Consider the following 14,561-nt stretch of genomic DNA (forward strand, 5'->3'; position numbering starts at 1 on the left):
TTCTTTATATCATTCTTTAATTCATGCTTCAAGTCATTTTAATTGTTCATTTGAGCTACTTGTTTAAATTGGTTTTCATTTTCATTTTTGGGGTACATGGGTGGCTTTGATTGCCCTAGGGCTGAAGTAATAAAGTATAAATTGAAGTAATAATAATAAAAATATGTGTTGTTAATATAAATGTTGGCATTTGGAACAGCTTTCAGTGGAAATCAGATTGGCTTCCTCCCTCCCTGATTGCATGAAGAAAATGTTGTAGTTAATACAGAATTAGCCATTAATGCCTATATTGATTCAACATGATGGTATACACTATCAGTCCATTATGTTTTATTGATATTAGCTATTTTAAAATTAGCTATTGTTGATGTTTCAGTAATTTCCTATATATCTTGTAAATCATTAAAGGATGCATTTGATCGTTGTGGGATATAAATACAAAACAAACAAATAAGCTCAAATCTGATTTAATCCCCAGAAAAAGATATAGCATATTCCTCAGTTTCTCTCATACTTTCTTTCTAGAATTAGATTTACAGTTTTCAGCTGAGGATGATTGCTATTATCTGAATAAGAATCAAATCCCCCCCCCCTGAATTGGAGAATATTTATCTTGAACAATGTCATGAATGAGACTAATAACTGTTTGCTTTTTTTTTCCTCTCTAGAGAGATGATGGTAGCGATGGTAGTTTGAGTGATAGTCACATATCTCCTCCAGCCAAACGTACCTTGAAACATGCTGATTCTGTATGCAAAGACAAATCAAAATCTCGCAGTACTGGACAGCGAGAGGAATGGAGTGTCTCAACTGGTCAGTCCCGGTAAGCATATTCAAGTTTTTAAAAACCTGTGGGTGGGTGTGCACACATGCATGGACTTACACATGTATAGTTTTGATCATTTTCTTAAACAGCTTAAATTATTGATTAATGCAAAATCTTTACTCCCTTTAAAGAAAGGTTTCTGCTCCTTAAAATAGCCTCCTTATATCAGGTTCTGTTCCAGCCTATGTACTAAAATCAATTGTATGCTGCAGAGAAAGGAAAAGCTAAATTTGGGATGCTATTTTTGTTCTCACTCCCATCCCATCTTTCTCATCATGTGTAATTCATCATTAGTAACTGATTTTAGGCTTTTTACAGCTTGTTCCTGTTTTCTCCCTTCTCCCCTCCCCCCAAACCTTTATTTTAGATGACAAACTTTATGGGAAAGAAAAAGAGCAACTCCATCTGTTGCTTACATTAAGACATCTGGAATTCCTTGTGATTAGAGTACAGTTTTGTCTGTTCCATGTATATAATATTATGTTAATAAGTTTAACTAGTTCCATGTTTTCTTCAGCAACAGAAAGCCAGGTTTGTTTCTGTTACAAATTAATAGCTTTTTCTGCTGTTAATTCCAAATTTGATCTGTGAGATTGCTCCCTAGCAATTACATAGTTTAACCAATGTGACACACACAATTAGGCTTTTGAGTTGAATTGACCAAACATTATTTATGATTCTTTTTAGCATGTGTTACTTGTTCTGCAGGAAAGAGGACAAATGTTACTTTAAACAAAGATAAAACAAAGTTTAGAGTTGATAGATAGTTGTTAAAATTATTATATTAAGTATCTGGAATTGCATGAATAAATGCTAATATTTCTGATTCCCCACTTTAAAATCTGAAATGGGACAATGTCCACTTCAAGATGACCATCATGCCTAATGAAATTTCCATTATTTATGAACATTTAAGCATGAATTGTGTGAAATCAGAAATGAAAGGTTCATAGATTTTTTAAAAAATGCAATTGCTAAATACTATTAATCTTGATAAATAATTTTCCATAATGTTTATGCTACTTAGAGCCAATATCTAAATATCCTTCTATTTTGTTATCCTACTTATTATCCTACTGCTGAGAGAATCAGTTTGGAATAATGATGGTGGTAGTGATGTATGTATGTATATATGTATGTATGTATACACACACACACACACAAATATATATATACACACACACATACATACATACATACACATATATACACCAAGACCTGCATACACACACACACACACACACACACACACACACACACACACACACACACATACACCAAGAGAGAAACATAAGAAAATCTAATTCCCCCTCCTTTTTTAGAATTCTACTATTATACATTTAAATATACAACTAATACTTAGTCTCTGGAAAGGAAAAATTAAGAACTCTTATTTCTGTGGTGAGCTCTAAATCCTGTATTCTTCAAAATTTGTTTGAACAGGCACATTTTGTGTGTATGTGTGTGTTTCCTGATTTCTGTGGTAAGAATACTTAAAGATGATACATTCACTTCTCTTTCTCTGCTGTTTTGATTGCAGCAATACTTATAATGGCAACATCAGTTTAAAACTAGCATTCATTTGTAGAATTGGCATGGAGGATACACTGGGAAGAGATACAGGAAGTTCTCAAATTATGATCAGTTGCTTAACGATCGAAGTTATGACAGACCCCCGAAAAGTTACTTATCACCCATTTTTTAAGTTCTGACATCATGTGCACACACATACACATGCACACACAACGGTCACATGGTCACTTTTTGCACACTTGGCAGCTGGCCCACATTTACAGCCGCTTACAGCACTCCATATCATGTATTTGCAAGTACAACTGCTTTCCGGAAGCCAACATTTACTTCTAGTTTCTGGGATAAAACACCCCATAGCAAACAATGGGTTGACTTAACAATCACAGTGTTTGCTTAACGATCTTTATATTCACCTTATAACTGTTTCTTTCCCCTTACAACTGCTGCATTCGCTTAATGACCATTGCAAAAAAAATTGTCAAATTGGTTATCTTATAATGATCTGCTTTATGATGGACACAGCCCATGGCCATAATTGCCAGGCTCAATTACAGTCATAAATTGAGGACTACGTGTACAGACAAGCATGAAAACTTTGGTGCTGATATCCCTGTTTATCCTTAGATGCTGGGTTTAATGTAAAAATTATGCATGTGTGAACTTGTGAATGAGAATTTCCTAATCATGGCAGGGTTATAAGTGCATTCACCTGAATATATTTACAGACATGTTTCATAGCTTTGCATCAAAAACAAATATTTCTAATTCAGTAGAATTGAATTGAATTGAATACTGAATTGGAAAGTGACCTCGCAGAAGAAGGCTAGAATCAGATTTCAGAGACTTGATTAGACTTACCAGATGGAGTATTATATGATCAAACACTTGGTTAAAAGAATAGATAGTTTAGATATAAAGGGGCCCTATAATAAGAGGGATAAGATATATAAGTAGTATAATACTTTTTACAATACATGAAATGTAAAAATATTGGGATGGTGTTTGTGAATGAAAAGTTTGGATATTTAAAGGTAATTTTAAGAAAATTATGACTGATAAGAGTAGTTTGAATATAGTGGGATTGGTTGGGCAGCATTGGCAATTAAAGCCTTTGAGTTGAAGCAAGAAAATATTGTATATTCTTGGTTTTATTATAATCAATTGTTATTGAGGTGGAATATAGATAAAAAGGTTGGTATTATTTTAGAGGATGTGAATTTGGTAAAACAGATTAAAGATCAAAGTCGATTTCATATAAAAAGAATTTATAATGCTTTAATAGAATTGGACTCTGAAACGGAGTTAGTTAAAGATTGTATGATTAAATGGGCACAAAATATCCAAGATCCGATTTTACTGGATACATGGGAGACAATTTGGGTTAGAAATGTAAAATTTACTCAAGCACAAAATTTAAGAGAAAATTTTTATAAAATGTTTTATAGATGGCATTTGGATCCCCAAAAGTTGTCCCGCATGTATCCGAAATTACAGCCCAAATGTTGGAGATGTGGAAATTTAGATGCAACTTATTTTCATATTTGGTGGACTTGTAAAGATATTAAAGCTTTTTGGATTAAGATTTGGTGGAATATTCAAAAGATTTTTAAGAAAAAGATAAAGTTTACTCCGCAATTATTTTTGTTGGGTATTATTGTAGATTTGGATGTTAAAGAAACTAATTTGATGTTGAACTTCATAACTGCTGCAAGATTATTGGTGGGGCAATATTGGAAGAAAAACTTATTGCTTACTTTGGAAGAATGGATATTTAAAGTGTCTAATTTAGCAGAAATGGCGAAAATCTCCGCCTATTTGAAGGATCATTCACAAGAAAGATATACTATGGTTTGGAGAAGATGGATTGATTATATTCAGAAGAAGTATGAAACTGAAAAGTATTATCTTACTTTTGAATAGATTTTAGATAATTATTAATAGTATTAATGGTATTATTATTTTTGTCTTAATTTGTTAATATTTGTTTTGAGAAGGAGTTAAAGTGTATTATGGTTTTGATTGATAGTTTAGTTGGTTTATGTTAGCTAGACTATGTTTGTTTATTTGTTACCCTGTAATCAGCTCTGGGAAGTGGGGGAGGGGGGAGGGGATGGGTGGGTTTATATTGTAATTTGTAAAACTTTTAATAAAAAAAAAGAATATAGTGGGGAAATTAAGCTTAAATAAGAATCTTGAAAACAGGACATAATGACTTAATAAGATGACTTTTATAAATACAGCTGAAATATAAGCTGATTAGAAAAGATATATGTTGGTATTATTGTACAAATACTAGAAAAATGTTTATTTATACTTATTTATACTTGTATGTATTGAAAATATTAAGAATTATATTTGTTTAATGCAGACAAAAGGAGAATACTACTGGAAGAACAGAAGATCAAGGAAATATATCATTGACTAACATATTGATTAATTATAGAAATTAATTATTATTGATTGTTTTTAAATATGTGAATCCAGACAACACACTGTTTGCTAAGCACTAGGGATTGTTATCGTAAAAAAATCAATAAATCAATAAATCAATAAAATATAATAAAAAAAAACAAAAACATTTCTTCAGTCTGACTGGATTTATTATGGCATTGGTGACGGGATATACATATACATCCAGTGGTGTATTAGAGCTGGCTTGTATTGCTCATGAGAGCCTATTGTTAAATTTTCTAGAATTTTGCAAGCCAGTAGACAGCAGAGCTGAGTTGTTATACCCAGTATTGTGTCAATCAGCTGTTAGGCAGCTAGTAGTACAGCCAAGTGGTAGCAATGAAGCCAGCAGAGCACACCGGTGTATATATCTATATCCTCTTTTCAGTTTAACTCCTTGGCTGTTATGGAAAGAAAATTTTTCCAAGTTTTTAAGTTACAAATTCTTTCTGTGATAATGTTGCATTTTGTAGTAGTGGCTAAAGGGTCATTCCATTTCAAGTGGTCTGGGGGTCCCTGCTCGACCATCACGGATTTTGATGAAATTTTGTGTGAACATGCACACATGTCCCCAATGAACATTGGTCAAGTGTTACATTTGCTGATGCAATACTTGCGGAGATATAGTCATTTGTTTGACCCGCAGCCTTCTACAGTATGACTCTGAGATTCCAGCAACTTTGAGACATAATATCTCCGGCAATATTTTGTTGAGAGAAACAAAACTTGGCCATCTTGTTCAACTTTTTGTGCTCTATTAAACAAAATAATAAACACATTCTCATGAGCGATCTCCATCTAGATAATTTGGAGCAAAGTTGGCCAAAAATATTGCAGCTCAAAAAAAGTTTAAAGTTTGGCTTTTTATATGTCTAGAAGGAAAGGTATGATAAATGTGAAACTTTGCGTGTAATAACTTAGCAGCACAAGGTTTTCAAATATAAAATTTCATTCTCCTACTGCTTTCCAATAGTTTACAAATTGAGTGTAAAGTTGACGTTTTTTGTAAAAACACTCAAATAGAATATTTTCAGTCTACTTTTACAAAAAAAGACCTTCTGGAAACTCTGTTAAATCATTCTCATTAGAAAGAGCATGTTTCAACCCCCCTAAAAAAGTAGGGTTGGTTTTTCATCGCTGACGTATAAAGCCCTAAAAATAGACACAAAGTTGAGGACATTGCTATGGCAATGTCACATGTATTCTATTATTTTTTTTGTCTTGTTTGTTTTATATAGACATCATTACTACTATTATATTGCGTTGGTCCATGGTGACATTGTCACTACCAGTTCAGGCACTTGAACCAGCAACTCCATCACCATAGGGGGCACGTCCAATAGCCGTGCAACACCAGCCAGGGGTGGGTTTCTTGGTTCAGGATCCCAAGCCTGTAGTTTGGTTTCTTCCTCGAGGTTCCAAAGCCTTGTGTGGGTATCTGTCCGGTTCCCAAGACAACAATTGGGCAGCTTATCCTAGGTTCCCAAGCCTAAAGTGGGTATCTTATATGGTTCCCAAGCTAAACTCCGTACTGTTCGTATGAATTGCCAAATTCCAACAATCGCGTATTTATTATTGAATTTACGTGCCACGTTCTTTAGCGTCGCTTTTGGGAATTGATACTGTTGACCTGACGACATAAGTGAGTTCACAGAATTTGGAGAAATCAATTTCAGTACCATATTTGTTTCGATATGCCACATACAGTTCTTTCAGATTGCATAGTACCAATTGCTTTTGTTTGTGAACCTTGATGCCATCAAGCTGAACAGAAACACAATCCTTTTTGCCGGGGCACATCCTGCTTAAATTCTTCCTCCTCGTAGAAATCTCAAACTCTGTCAGCAATTTTCTTTGGCAGCAGTTTGCCAACTTTGGTAGTGCACAAATGCTCCTCTCTTTTATTTTTCTCACTGTTTGAACCATATGTTCTGAAATGCCAAATGTTTTTGCTGTCATCGGTATTGACCAACTCTTTGGGGCCAGAGTCAATAATTGAACTTTCGTCGATCTAGCAGATATTTTTATTTTCGTTTTCGTGTCTTCGATTAGATCAGCGTAATCCCGGCATGACTGGCATTCCTTAGCAGCAGACTCACTAGTTTGCCCAATATCTTCAGCTGCTACTCCAGTGGCTAACGTTATTTTGTGTGCTACCACTTTCTGCACACGTTCAATTTTTCATTTCACATAGCCAGTTTTATCCCTACTGCTCAACTTACGAATTTTTAATGGGGAAGTCCCTAAATCGGTCAAACTTTGATTAACAGTGTCTGAAATGTCCATATTGTAATTATCCAATGACGAAGAATTTGCCATGCTTTGGACCATGGAAACATATTTGGCTTTACACTTGGAACAAATCTTTTGACCCGGCTTCACATTTGTTTTTGCCACTTTTGTTAAATCATTGGACATGACTAGATCAACTTTCAACAGCCCATGTTTAGCTATGTGATTTTGTTTGTCAAATGGGTTGCAGCCACACAAGGTTTAGGAACCTCGAGGAAGAAACCAAACTACAGGCTTGGGATCCTGAACCAAGAAACCCACCTGTGGCTGGTGTTGCACGGCTATTGGACGTGCCCCCTATGGTGATGGAGTTGCTGGTTCAAGTGCCTGAACTGGTAGTGACAATGTCACCATGGACCAACGCAATATAATAGTAGTAATGATGTCTATATAAAACAAACAAGACAAAAAAAATAATAGAATACATGTGACATTGCCATAGCAATGTCCTCAACTTTGTGTCTATTTTTAGGGCTTTATACGTCAGCGATGAAAAACCAACCCTACTTTTTTAGGGGGTTTGAAACATGCTCTTTCTAATGAGAATGATTTAACAGAGTTTCCAGAAGGTCTTTTTTTGTAAAAGTAGACTGAAAATATTCTATTTGGGTGTTTTTACAAAAAACGTCAACTTTACACTCAATTTGTAAACTATTGGAAAGCAGTAGGAGAATGAAATTTTATATTTGAAAACTTTGTGTTGCTAAGTTATTACACGCAAAGTTTCACATTTATCATACATTTCCTTCCAGAGATATAAAAAGCCAAACTTTAAACTTTTTTTTGAGCTGCAATATTTTTGGCCAACTTTGCTCCAAATTATCTAGATGGAGATCGCTCATGAGAATGTGTTTATTATTTTGTTTAATAGAGCACAAAAAGTTGAACAAGATGGCCAAGTTTTGTTTCTCTCAACAAAATATTGCCAGAGATATTATGTCTCAAAGTTGCTGGAATCTCAGAGTCATACTGTAGAAGGCTGCGGGTCAAACAAATGACTATATCTCCGCAAGTATTGCATCAGCAAATGTAACACTTGACCAATGTTCATTGGGGACATGTGTGCATGTTCACACAAAATTTCATCAAAATCCGTGATGGTCGAGCAGGGCACTTTTCTGAAATCAGACCACTTGACATGGAATGACCCAAAGGGAAAAAAAATGTCCTAGGTTGGAATAAATCAATCCAGTTTAAAATGTTCCATTCAAATATTTCTTGTATTCCATCTTTGAATGGAAGACAATTTGAAAGATGTTGAATGTTCTACAACAGAAAACAGTACAAAATCAAAATAAATCTCTTTACTCCCTTATTTTTTTGTCTTAGAACCATTAAAGTAGGTTATTAGGTTGGGTGGTAGATAAATTCACAATAGGTTTGCACAGGCTTAAGACAAAATTCTAAAATAAGAATTGTTTCATATATCTGGACATATTCAAATTGCAGTTTGGAACTCTGAATTTTTTTGATCTCTATCATTTTATATAACTTTCTCTAAATTACCTTTCAGACTAAGGAAAATAAATTTAGCTGCTTTTGATAATGCTGAGAAACATATTACTTTCAATTTTGTATTGTGACTATGAGGTAGGACCCTATTTCAGCTTGAAAGTATTCTGCTTTCTTTTCAAAGAAAAAATATATACTCTGCATTATAGCACTGGAACATATAAACTGATTAACGTAAACTAATTAAAGTTTTCTTTTATAATAGATATTTTCTTTTCAAATATTTGCATTTGAAAGCATTTATCACATTAGCATATAAATTATAAATGTTGTATTGAGTAGCTTGAGATGGTAGATCAACATAAGTCATTATTTCAAAGGAATGAACTGACTAGCCTAAACCTTACTAGCTTGAATGCTTTCTAGAAGGGTAAAAAAAGTAGGAATGCTAAACTTCATTAAGTGAATATCAAATTTAAAAACTGATATTGGGCTTTCTCATTGATAACTTTAAACCAGAAGTGGATAACTTGAGTCCTCCAAGCTGTGCAAGGCTTCTGGAAGCAGATATGGTTCTAGAGCAGTGGTTCTCAACCTGTGGGTCGGGACCCCATTTGGGGTCGAACGACCATTTCACGGGGGTCGCCAAACAACGCGGTCCGCCATTTTTTTTCTCCTTTTCCTTAGCTGTGCTACTCCCTTTTATTCTATTGGCTTTTGAAAGCCAATAGAATAGACTCTCTTGAATAGAGTCTAATTCTATTGGCTTTCAAAAGCCAATAGAATTGTCCAGGCTGTCTCTGCCCTGCTGAGCCCGCCAAAAGTCCCATTCTGCAAATGGTGCTGCACCAGTTGAGTAGTCCTCGACTTACGACCGGTTGGGGGTCGCGGCATTAAAAAGGTTGAGAACCACTGTTCTAGAGCAGCGTTTCTCAATGTTTGTGTGACGGCAACCCCCGCCACACAAACGGTATGCGCATGCGCGGTGTGCATGTGTGGCGCCGCCCCATGCGCGGCGCCCATGCACGACGCCCCCCGGAGGCGTGGCGCCGCCCCATGCACGGCGCGCATGCGCGGCGCCGCCCCCGGAGGGGACAAAATGGCGGATCGCCGCCTTTGGCGACCCCCGAAAAGTGGTCGATCGACCCCAAATGGGGTCGCAACCCATAGGTTGAGAACCGCTTTTCTAGAGATATTCTAAAAGTTATCATTAAATTGACTGAATAATTTAATTCAACTCAAAAGTGGCGAGGTGGCGCAGCAGTTAGAGTGCAGTACTGCAGGCCACTTTAGCTGACTGTGTTCAGCAGGCCAGCGGTTCAAATCTCACCGGCTCAAGGTTGACTCAGCCTTCCATCCTTCCGGGGTAGGTAAAATGAGGACCCAGATTGTTGGGGGCAATGTAAATATATATATACATTGCTTACTGGTGTACACCGCTTAGAGAGTGCTTGCACTTAAAGCGGTATATAAGTCTAATAAATAAATAAATAAATAAATAAATGTAAAATAAATTACATTTTTTTTCTTAGCCTTTTCTATCATTTGAAAGTAGTCTCCTGTGTGGTCCTCTGTAATGAAAAAAATTCACTTTCCTGCTTTCCGTGAATTATTACTTTTGCTCCATCCCCTCATTTGTAGAAGCTGCATAAAAATTACTTAACTGTTTTAAAACACACAGATGGGTAATAAATATTCATATCATGTGTAGAGTTGAAATGATAACATAATTTATATTCAATATGTAACATTTGGGAATAGAAATATTATAAATATTATGTGAATTGTAATTTTAATGCAACCAGCTAATTTTCCAAATTAAATTTTTCTTAGGTTAACTTCTCAATCTGGTGCTACTCTACCAAATGGTCGTAGCTTATGTAAGTACTGCATAGTTAAATTGCTTATTCTGATGCTTAACACTTTTATATTTTTAATTTTCTTTCTGCATCCCAAACTTTTCAATATGCAATATTACTTTTTTCAGTGCAAAAAAAAAAGCTACATTCATTGTTCCATGACTAAGTACCTGTGTGTTAAATTGGCCTCATTTATTTCCATTTTCTTGTTCCTGGCTCCGTGCTGTCTGATTCTAGTTGGGCTGCACCCCAAATCCCTCAAAGCAAATTTGGCATGAAGACTGCAGAGTAATATATATTTATCATTAAAATTGAATTTTTTTTTGGATAAAATAGCATGACTATGTATGTCTGTGAGTGTAAATATTTTACACACTTTTTTCCTTTCTAATCATAAGAGTCTGGGTAGCTCATGTAAATGCCATTAAAACGACAGCAACAGTATAAACCCAACTGGTACACATTTGCAACAGTCCATGCACTTTGTTATAGACATTCTAAATACTTAATATTTCTCAGTGTTAATATTATAACTTGAAATTTGCAGCTCTCAAAAGCTGTTCTCTTCGAGGAGAAAAAAAGGGAGACGGTGACCATGCCTGTATAAATGGAGGCAGAGAAATTAGAAAAAGTTGTCGATCTAGAAAAAACAGATTTGAAAGTCTGAATCAGAGTTTACTGTTTGACCAATTGGTAAACAGGTATGTTGGAATACTATATGCAATAATACAATAATAATAGTGTATAAGTTCACGGTATTGTTAAAATTATGTTTGTGTTATATTTCAGTCTATGGGAAGCATTTTATTTATATATTTAACCAGAGGTCCCCTAATTTAAATATTCAGCTTCCAAATACTTTATTTTTATCTCATGCTGGCAAGAAAGATATATTCTGTTATATGGCCTAGGATTTATCGATGAGCACACTAGTAGATCTTGCTTACTGATTGCCTTGTGCATTGACTGTTCAAAGTTACAGGGGTTCTGAAAAAATTACTTTGTGACTTGATTTATGATCTTCATTTATTTATGATCTTCACAGCATCTCTCTCTCTCTTAGTTACATGTTTGCCATTATAACCAGCTAGTATGTATTATCCTGTGTCTGACCTGTTGTTTTTCCTCCTATCTCTAGAATGGACAGATTGCAGAGGAAGGGATTACAAGAGAATAAGCAGGCACATAATGTGGATACATATAAAAAAGAATACATTAGCACTGGGGAAGCATTAATTCCCTTATTGCTAATTATTCTAGTGCTGACCTAAGCATTACAAAAGGTGGGGAAAAAGGAAAGCTGAAATAAAATCAGAAACACACTTGCTGTCATGATTTTCCATTTAGCAGTTGAGTTTCCAGTCTCAATTGTTGTCACTAAACAAGGACTACCTATATCAATATTTTGTATCTGCACCATACAATAGCAAATATATATTAATTAATACATATTAAACAGTTTTTGAATTTTTACTTCTCTTAGTAGGAACTGCTTGCTGTAAATTATATAATCAAATTTCAAAACTATGCTTTAGCTTATTCATTTTATAATTTTAGCATAATTGCTGAAGGTCTTAGGACAGGGGTGTCAAACTGCAGGCCCGCGAGCCAGACGCATCACAAGGAAACCATGCCCACCCCATTGCCGTCAATGGGGAAAAAGTTCCGATACGTCGCGCGACGTCACATGACGTCGCAAGTTTGACCTGTCTTAGGAAAAGATTGTACATTGTTTATAACATTAATAAGCAAAGAAATCTTTACAAGTTATTTCATACAGGTATCTTCCCTTGGGAATGGAAACTCCACTGATAAGTGATACAGTTGTAAGACACAAAGACTCATGCCCACATTGACTTATGATGGCAGTTCTAACACTCCCGTTTGTCATTGTTTGGTTGCAGCATCCCAGGTTCACCTGACTGCCCATTGCAACCTCCTCTGGCTCCCCATTGACTTTGCTTGTCAGAACTATGACATAATTGCGAGTCAGTTGGCAAGTGCCTGAATTGTGATCTTGGAGATATTGCAAGGCTGATTCTGTAAACAGCTTAGAGAGGGCTGTAAAGCACTGTGAATCAGTATATAAGTGCTATTGCTATTGCCATCCTCACATTGGCACCCTTAAAGTGTATTGGGGCTGCTGTTCCCCAAATTACTAGCTAGCTGCAATATAAAGTTTATAAAATAAAACCTGTAAAATATGTGTTTCTATATATTTGTGGATGATGTGTGTTGAAGGAAAGGAGTAATGTTAATTTTAAAGTCCCCTTTGAAATCTTAAGATACTACTTTACAATCTCCTATTTCTTTTTCAAGGGGAATGATTATAGACCTTTTGTTAAGTATATGATCTGATAAATATGTAGAGTAAACATTTAATTTGCTCAGCTAGCCAATTTTAATCTCTGAGAAATTTATTGTATTTATTTTATGTAACCTGTATCCTAGGAAATAGAAAAGAAATGGATCAGACATTTCAGCCTATCCACTTTACGGTCATAGCATCTTAGGGGCAAAATTTTACATTTAAAAAAAATGAGGTTCCCAGCAAGAAAGGAAAACCCCCTATCCCTGCAATAAATGGTGTGAACCAGAATTTTAAGAGCTGAGTGTGTTCAGGAATTATAGAGAATGTGGGAATAAACTTTGGACTCTTATTTTTCTAATTTGCATACAATCTGATATTGCCTCTGAACTATATCGATAAATCAGGGATAAAATACTGAATCTGCTCACACTGGAAGAGGATAATGTTCATTTCCTTAAATGCAGCCCCTTGTATTCATAAAAACCTGCTCTGGCACTTAGGATTCCTTCTAAAAGGATGTAGGAATGTCATAACGCAAAAATCACTTTTTTATGTTTTCTACTAGCAGACTTAATTTACTGGACCAAAATCTTCCAAGGATCATAAGGGACCCTTATTTAATTTTAAACATATTTAATTATGATCCAGCTTATTGTATTTACTTAAAATATCACAAGGCAGTTGTCACATATTTGACTTTGGGCCAGTCACTATCTCTCTCAGCCCAAGTCATCTCATAGAGTTATTGTTGTGGGGAAAAAGGGGAGGAGAGAGTATTGCATGTGTTGAGTTATCTATAAAAATTAAAAGGCAGAATATATAAGTCAATAAATTACTACCATTTTTCTATGTTAGTACTGCTGAAGCTGTTCTTCAGGAAATGGACAATATTAACATCAGACGGAATAGGCGATCAGGTGAAGTGGAACGGTTGCGTATGTGGACAGATACTGAATTTGTAAGTTTAATTCTCATCTCATCTTTTTTTGCTTACATTTCATTTAAATCTTGAGTATGTTATAGCCTAGCATTGAAAGCACTTGTTAATAAAAGTGGATCAAATGGATTTTGAATATTCTATATACAGTTTTCAATCCTTATAAGAGGAACAGAAGGGAAATAGAAAGCGATGCAGCTGGCTAGGGAGAAAACAGGTGTCAACGTAGTATTATCTCATAAACAATACAACAGTAACTCATAATACGTTACATGGGTTCTGGTGGATTATATGGTAGTCAGCCATCTGTAAGATGGTATGATTAATGCGCAACAGTCCATCTACATATACATATTTTACTGGTTAGGATTCAGGACTTCTGACTCCCTAGGTTCCTTTAAATAGTAACAACTGATATCCAAAATCAAGTTGCAGGAACAGGAAAAACATCTCTGTCTTATCTGTTGCAACTTTGGAGACTTGCACAACCACTAAAATGCTGTGGTGGATGAGTGGCTAAATGGAAGCTAGCTGATGAGGCAACAAGGCTTTCCCTTCTATGAGCTGGCCAGCTTGCAACAGCCCCGCCCTTCCCAGCTACCTTATTGGCTGCTGGGAAGCTGTAGCTCTGAGTGGTAGAATTTTTGAGTCTCTGGCTCATATCTGTAGATTCCAGCTCTTGGGGCAGCAACAACCTGTGCCTGACATTGCCACATGGTGGCAAGGCCAGAGAATTGTAACCAGCTAGTCAGAGTGCCTTGCTGCTGTGAGTTCTACAGTGCTGATTGTGTCTCTCTTATCTCCAGATGTGGGCACTTACTCAAGAACAGATGCTCTCTTCTTACAAAATCAAATATTTCCATGTACCAAATAGATACAATAACTGAATTATTTTGTGAA

General features: G+C 35.5%; 1 protein-coding gene across 2 annotated transcripts in view; it reads left to right on the top strand.

The window, feature by feature from the left end:
* The window catches only part of ATAD2B (ATPase family AAA domain containing 2B), a 90,746-nt gene that overhangs the window by 13,712 nt on the left and 62,473 nt on the right, over nt 1-14,561 (top strand). For both annotated transcript variants that reach the window (XM_039345879.1, XM_039345880.1), the window contains exons 2-5: nt 669-823; nt 10,388-10,434; nt 10,961-11,114; nt 13,580-13,682. In XM_039345879.1, the coding sequence (XP_039201813.1) occupies nt 669-823; nt 10,388-10,434; nt 10,961-11,114; nt 13,580-13,682 (459 nt within the window). The remainder of the gene's footprint in view (nt 1-668; nt 824-10,387; nt 10,435-10,960; nt 11,115-13,579; nt 13,683-14,561) is intronic.

Source organism: Crotalus tigris, unplaced genomic scaffold, assembly GCF_016545835.1.
Source record: "Crotalus tigris isolate CLP2741 ecotype Arizona unplaced genomic scaffold, ASM1654583v1 scf7180000017980.1470182205:1502881, whole genome shotgun sequence".
Lineage (NCBI taxonomy): Eukaryota > Metazoa > Chordata > Lepidosauria > Squamata > Viperidae > Crotalus > Crotalus tigris.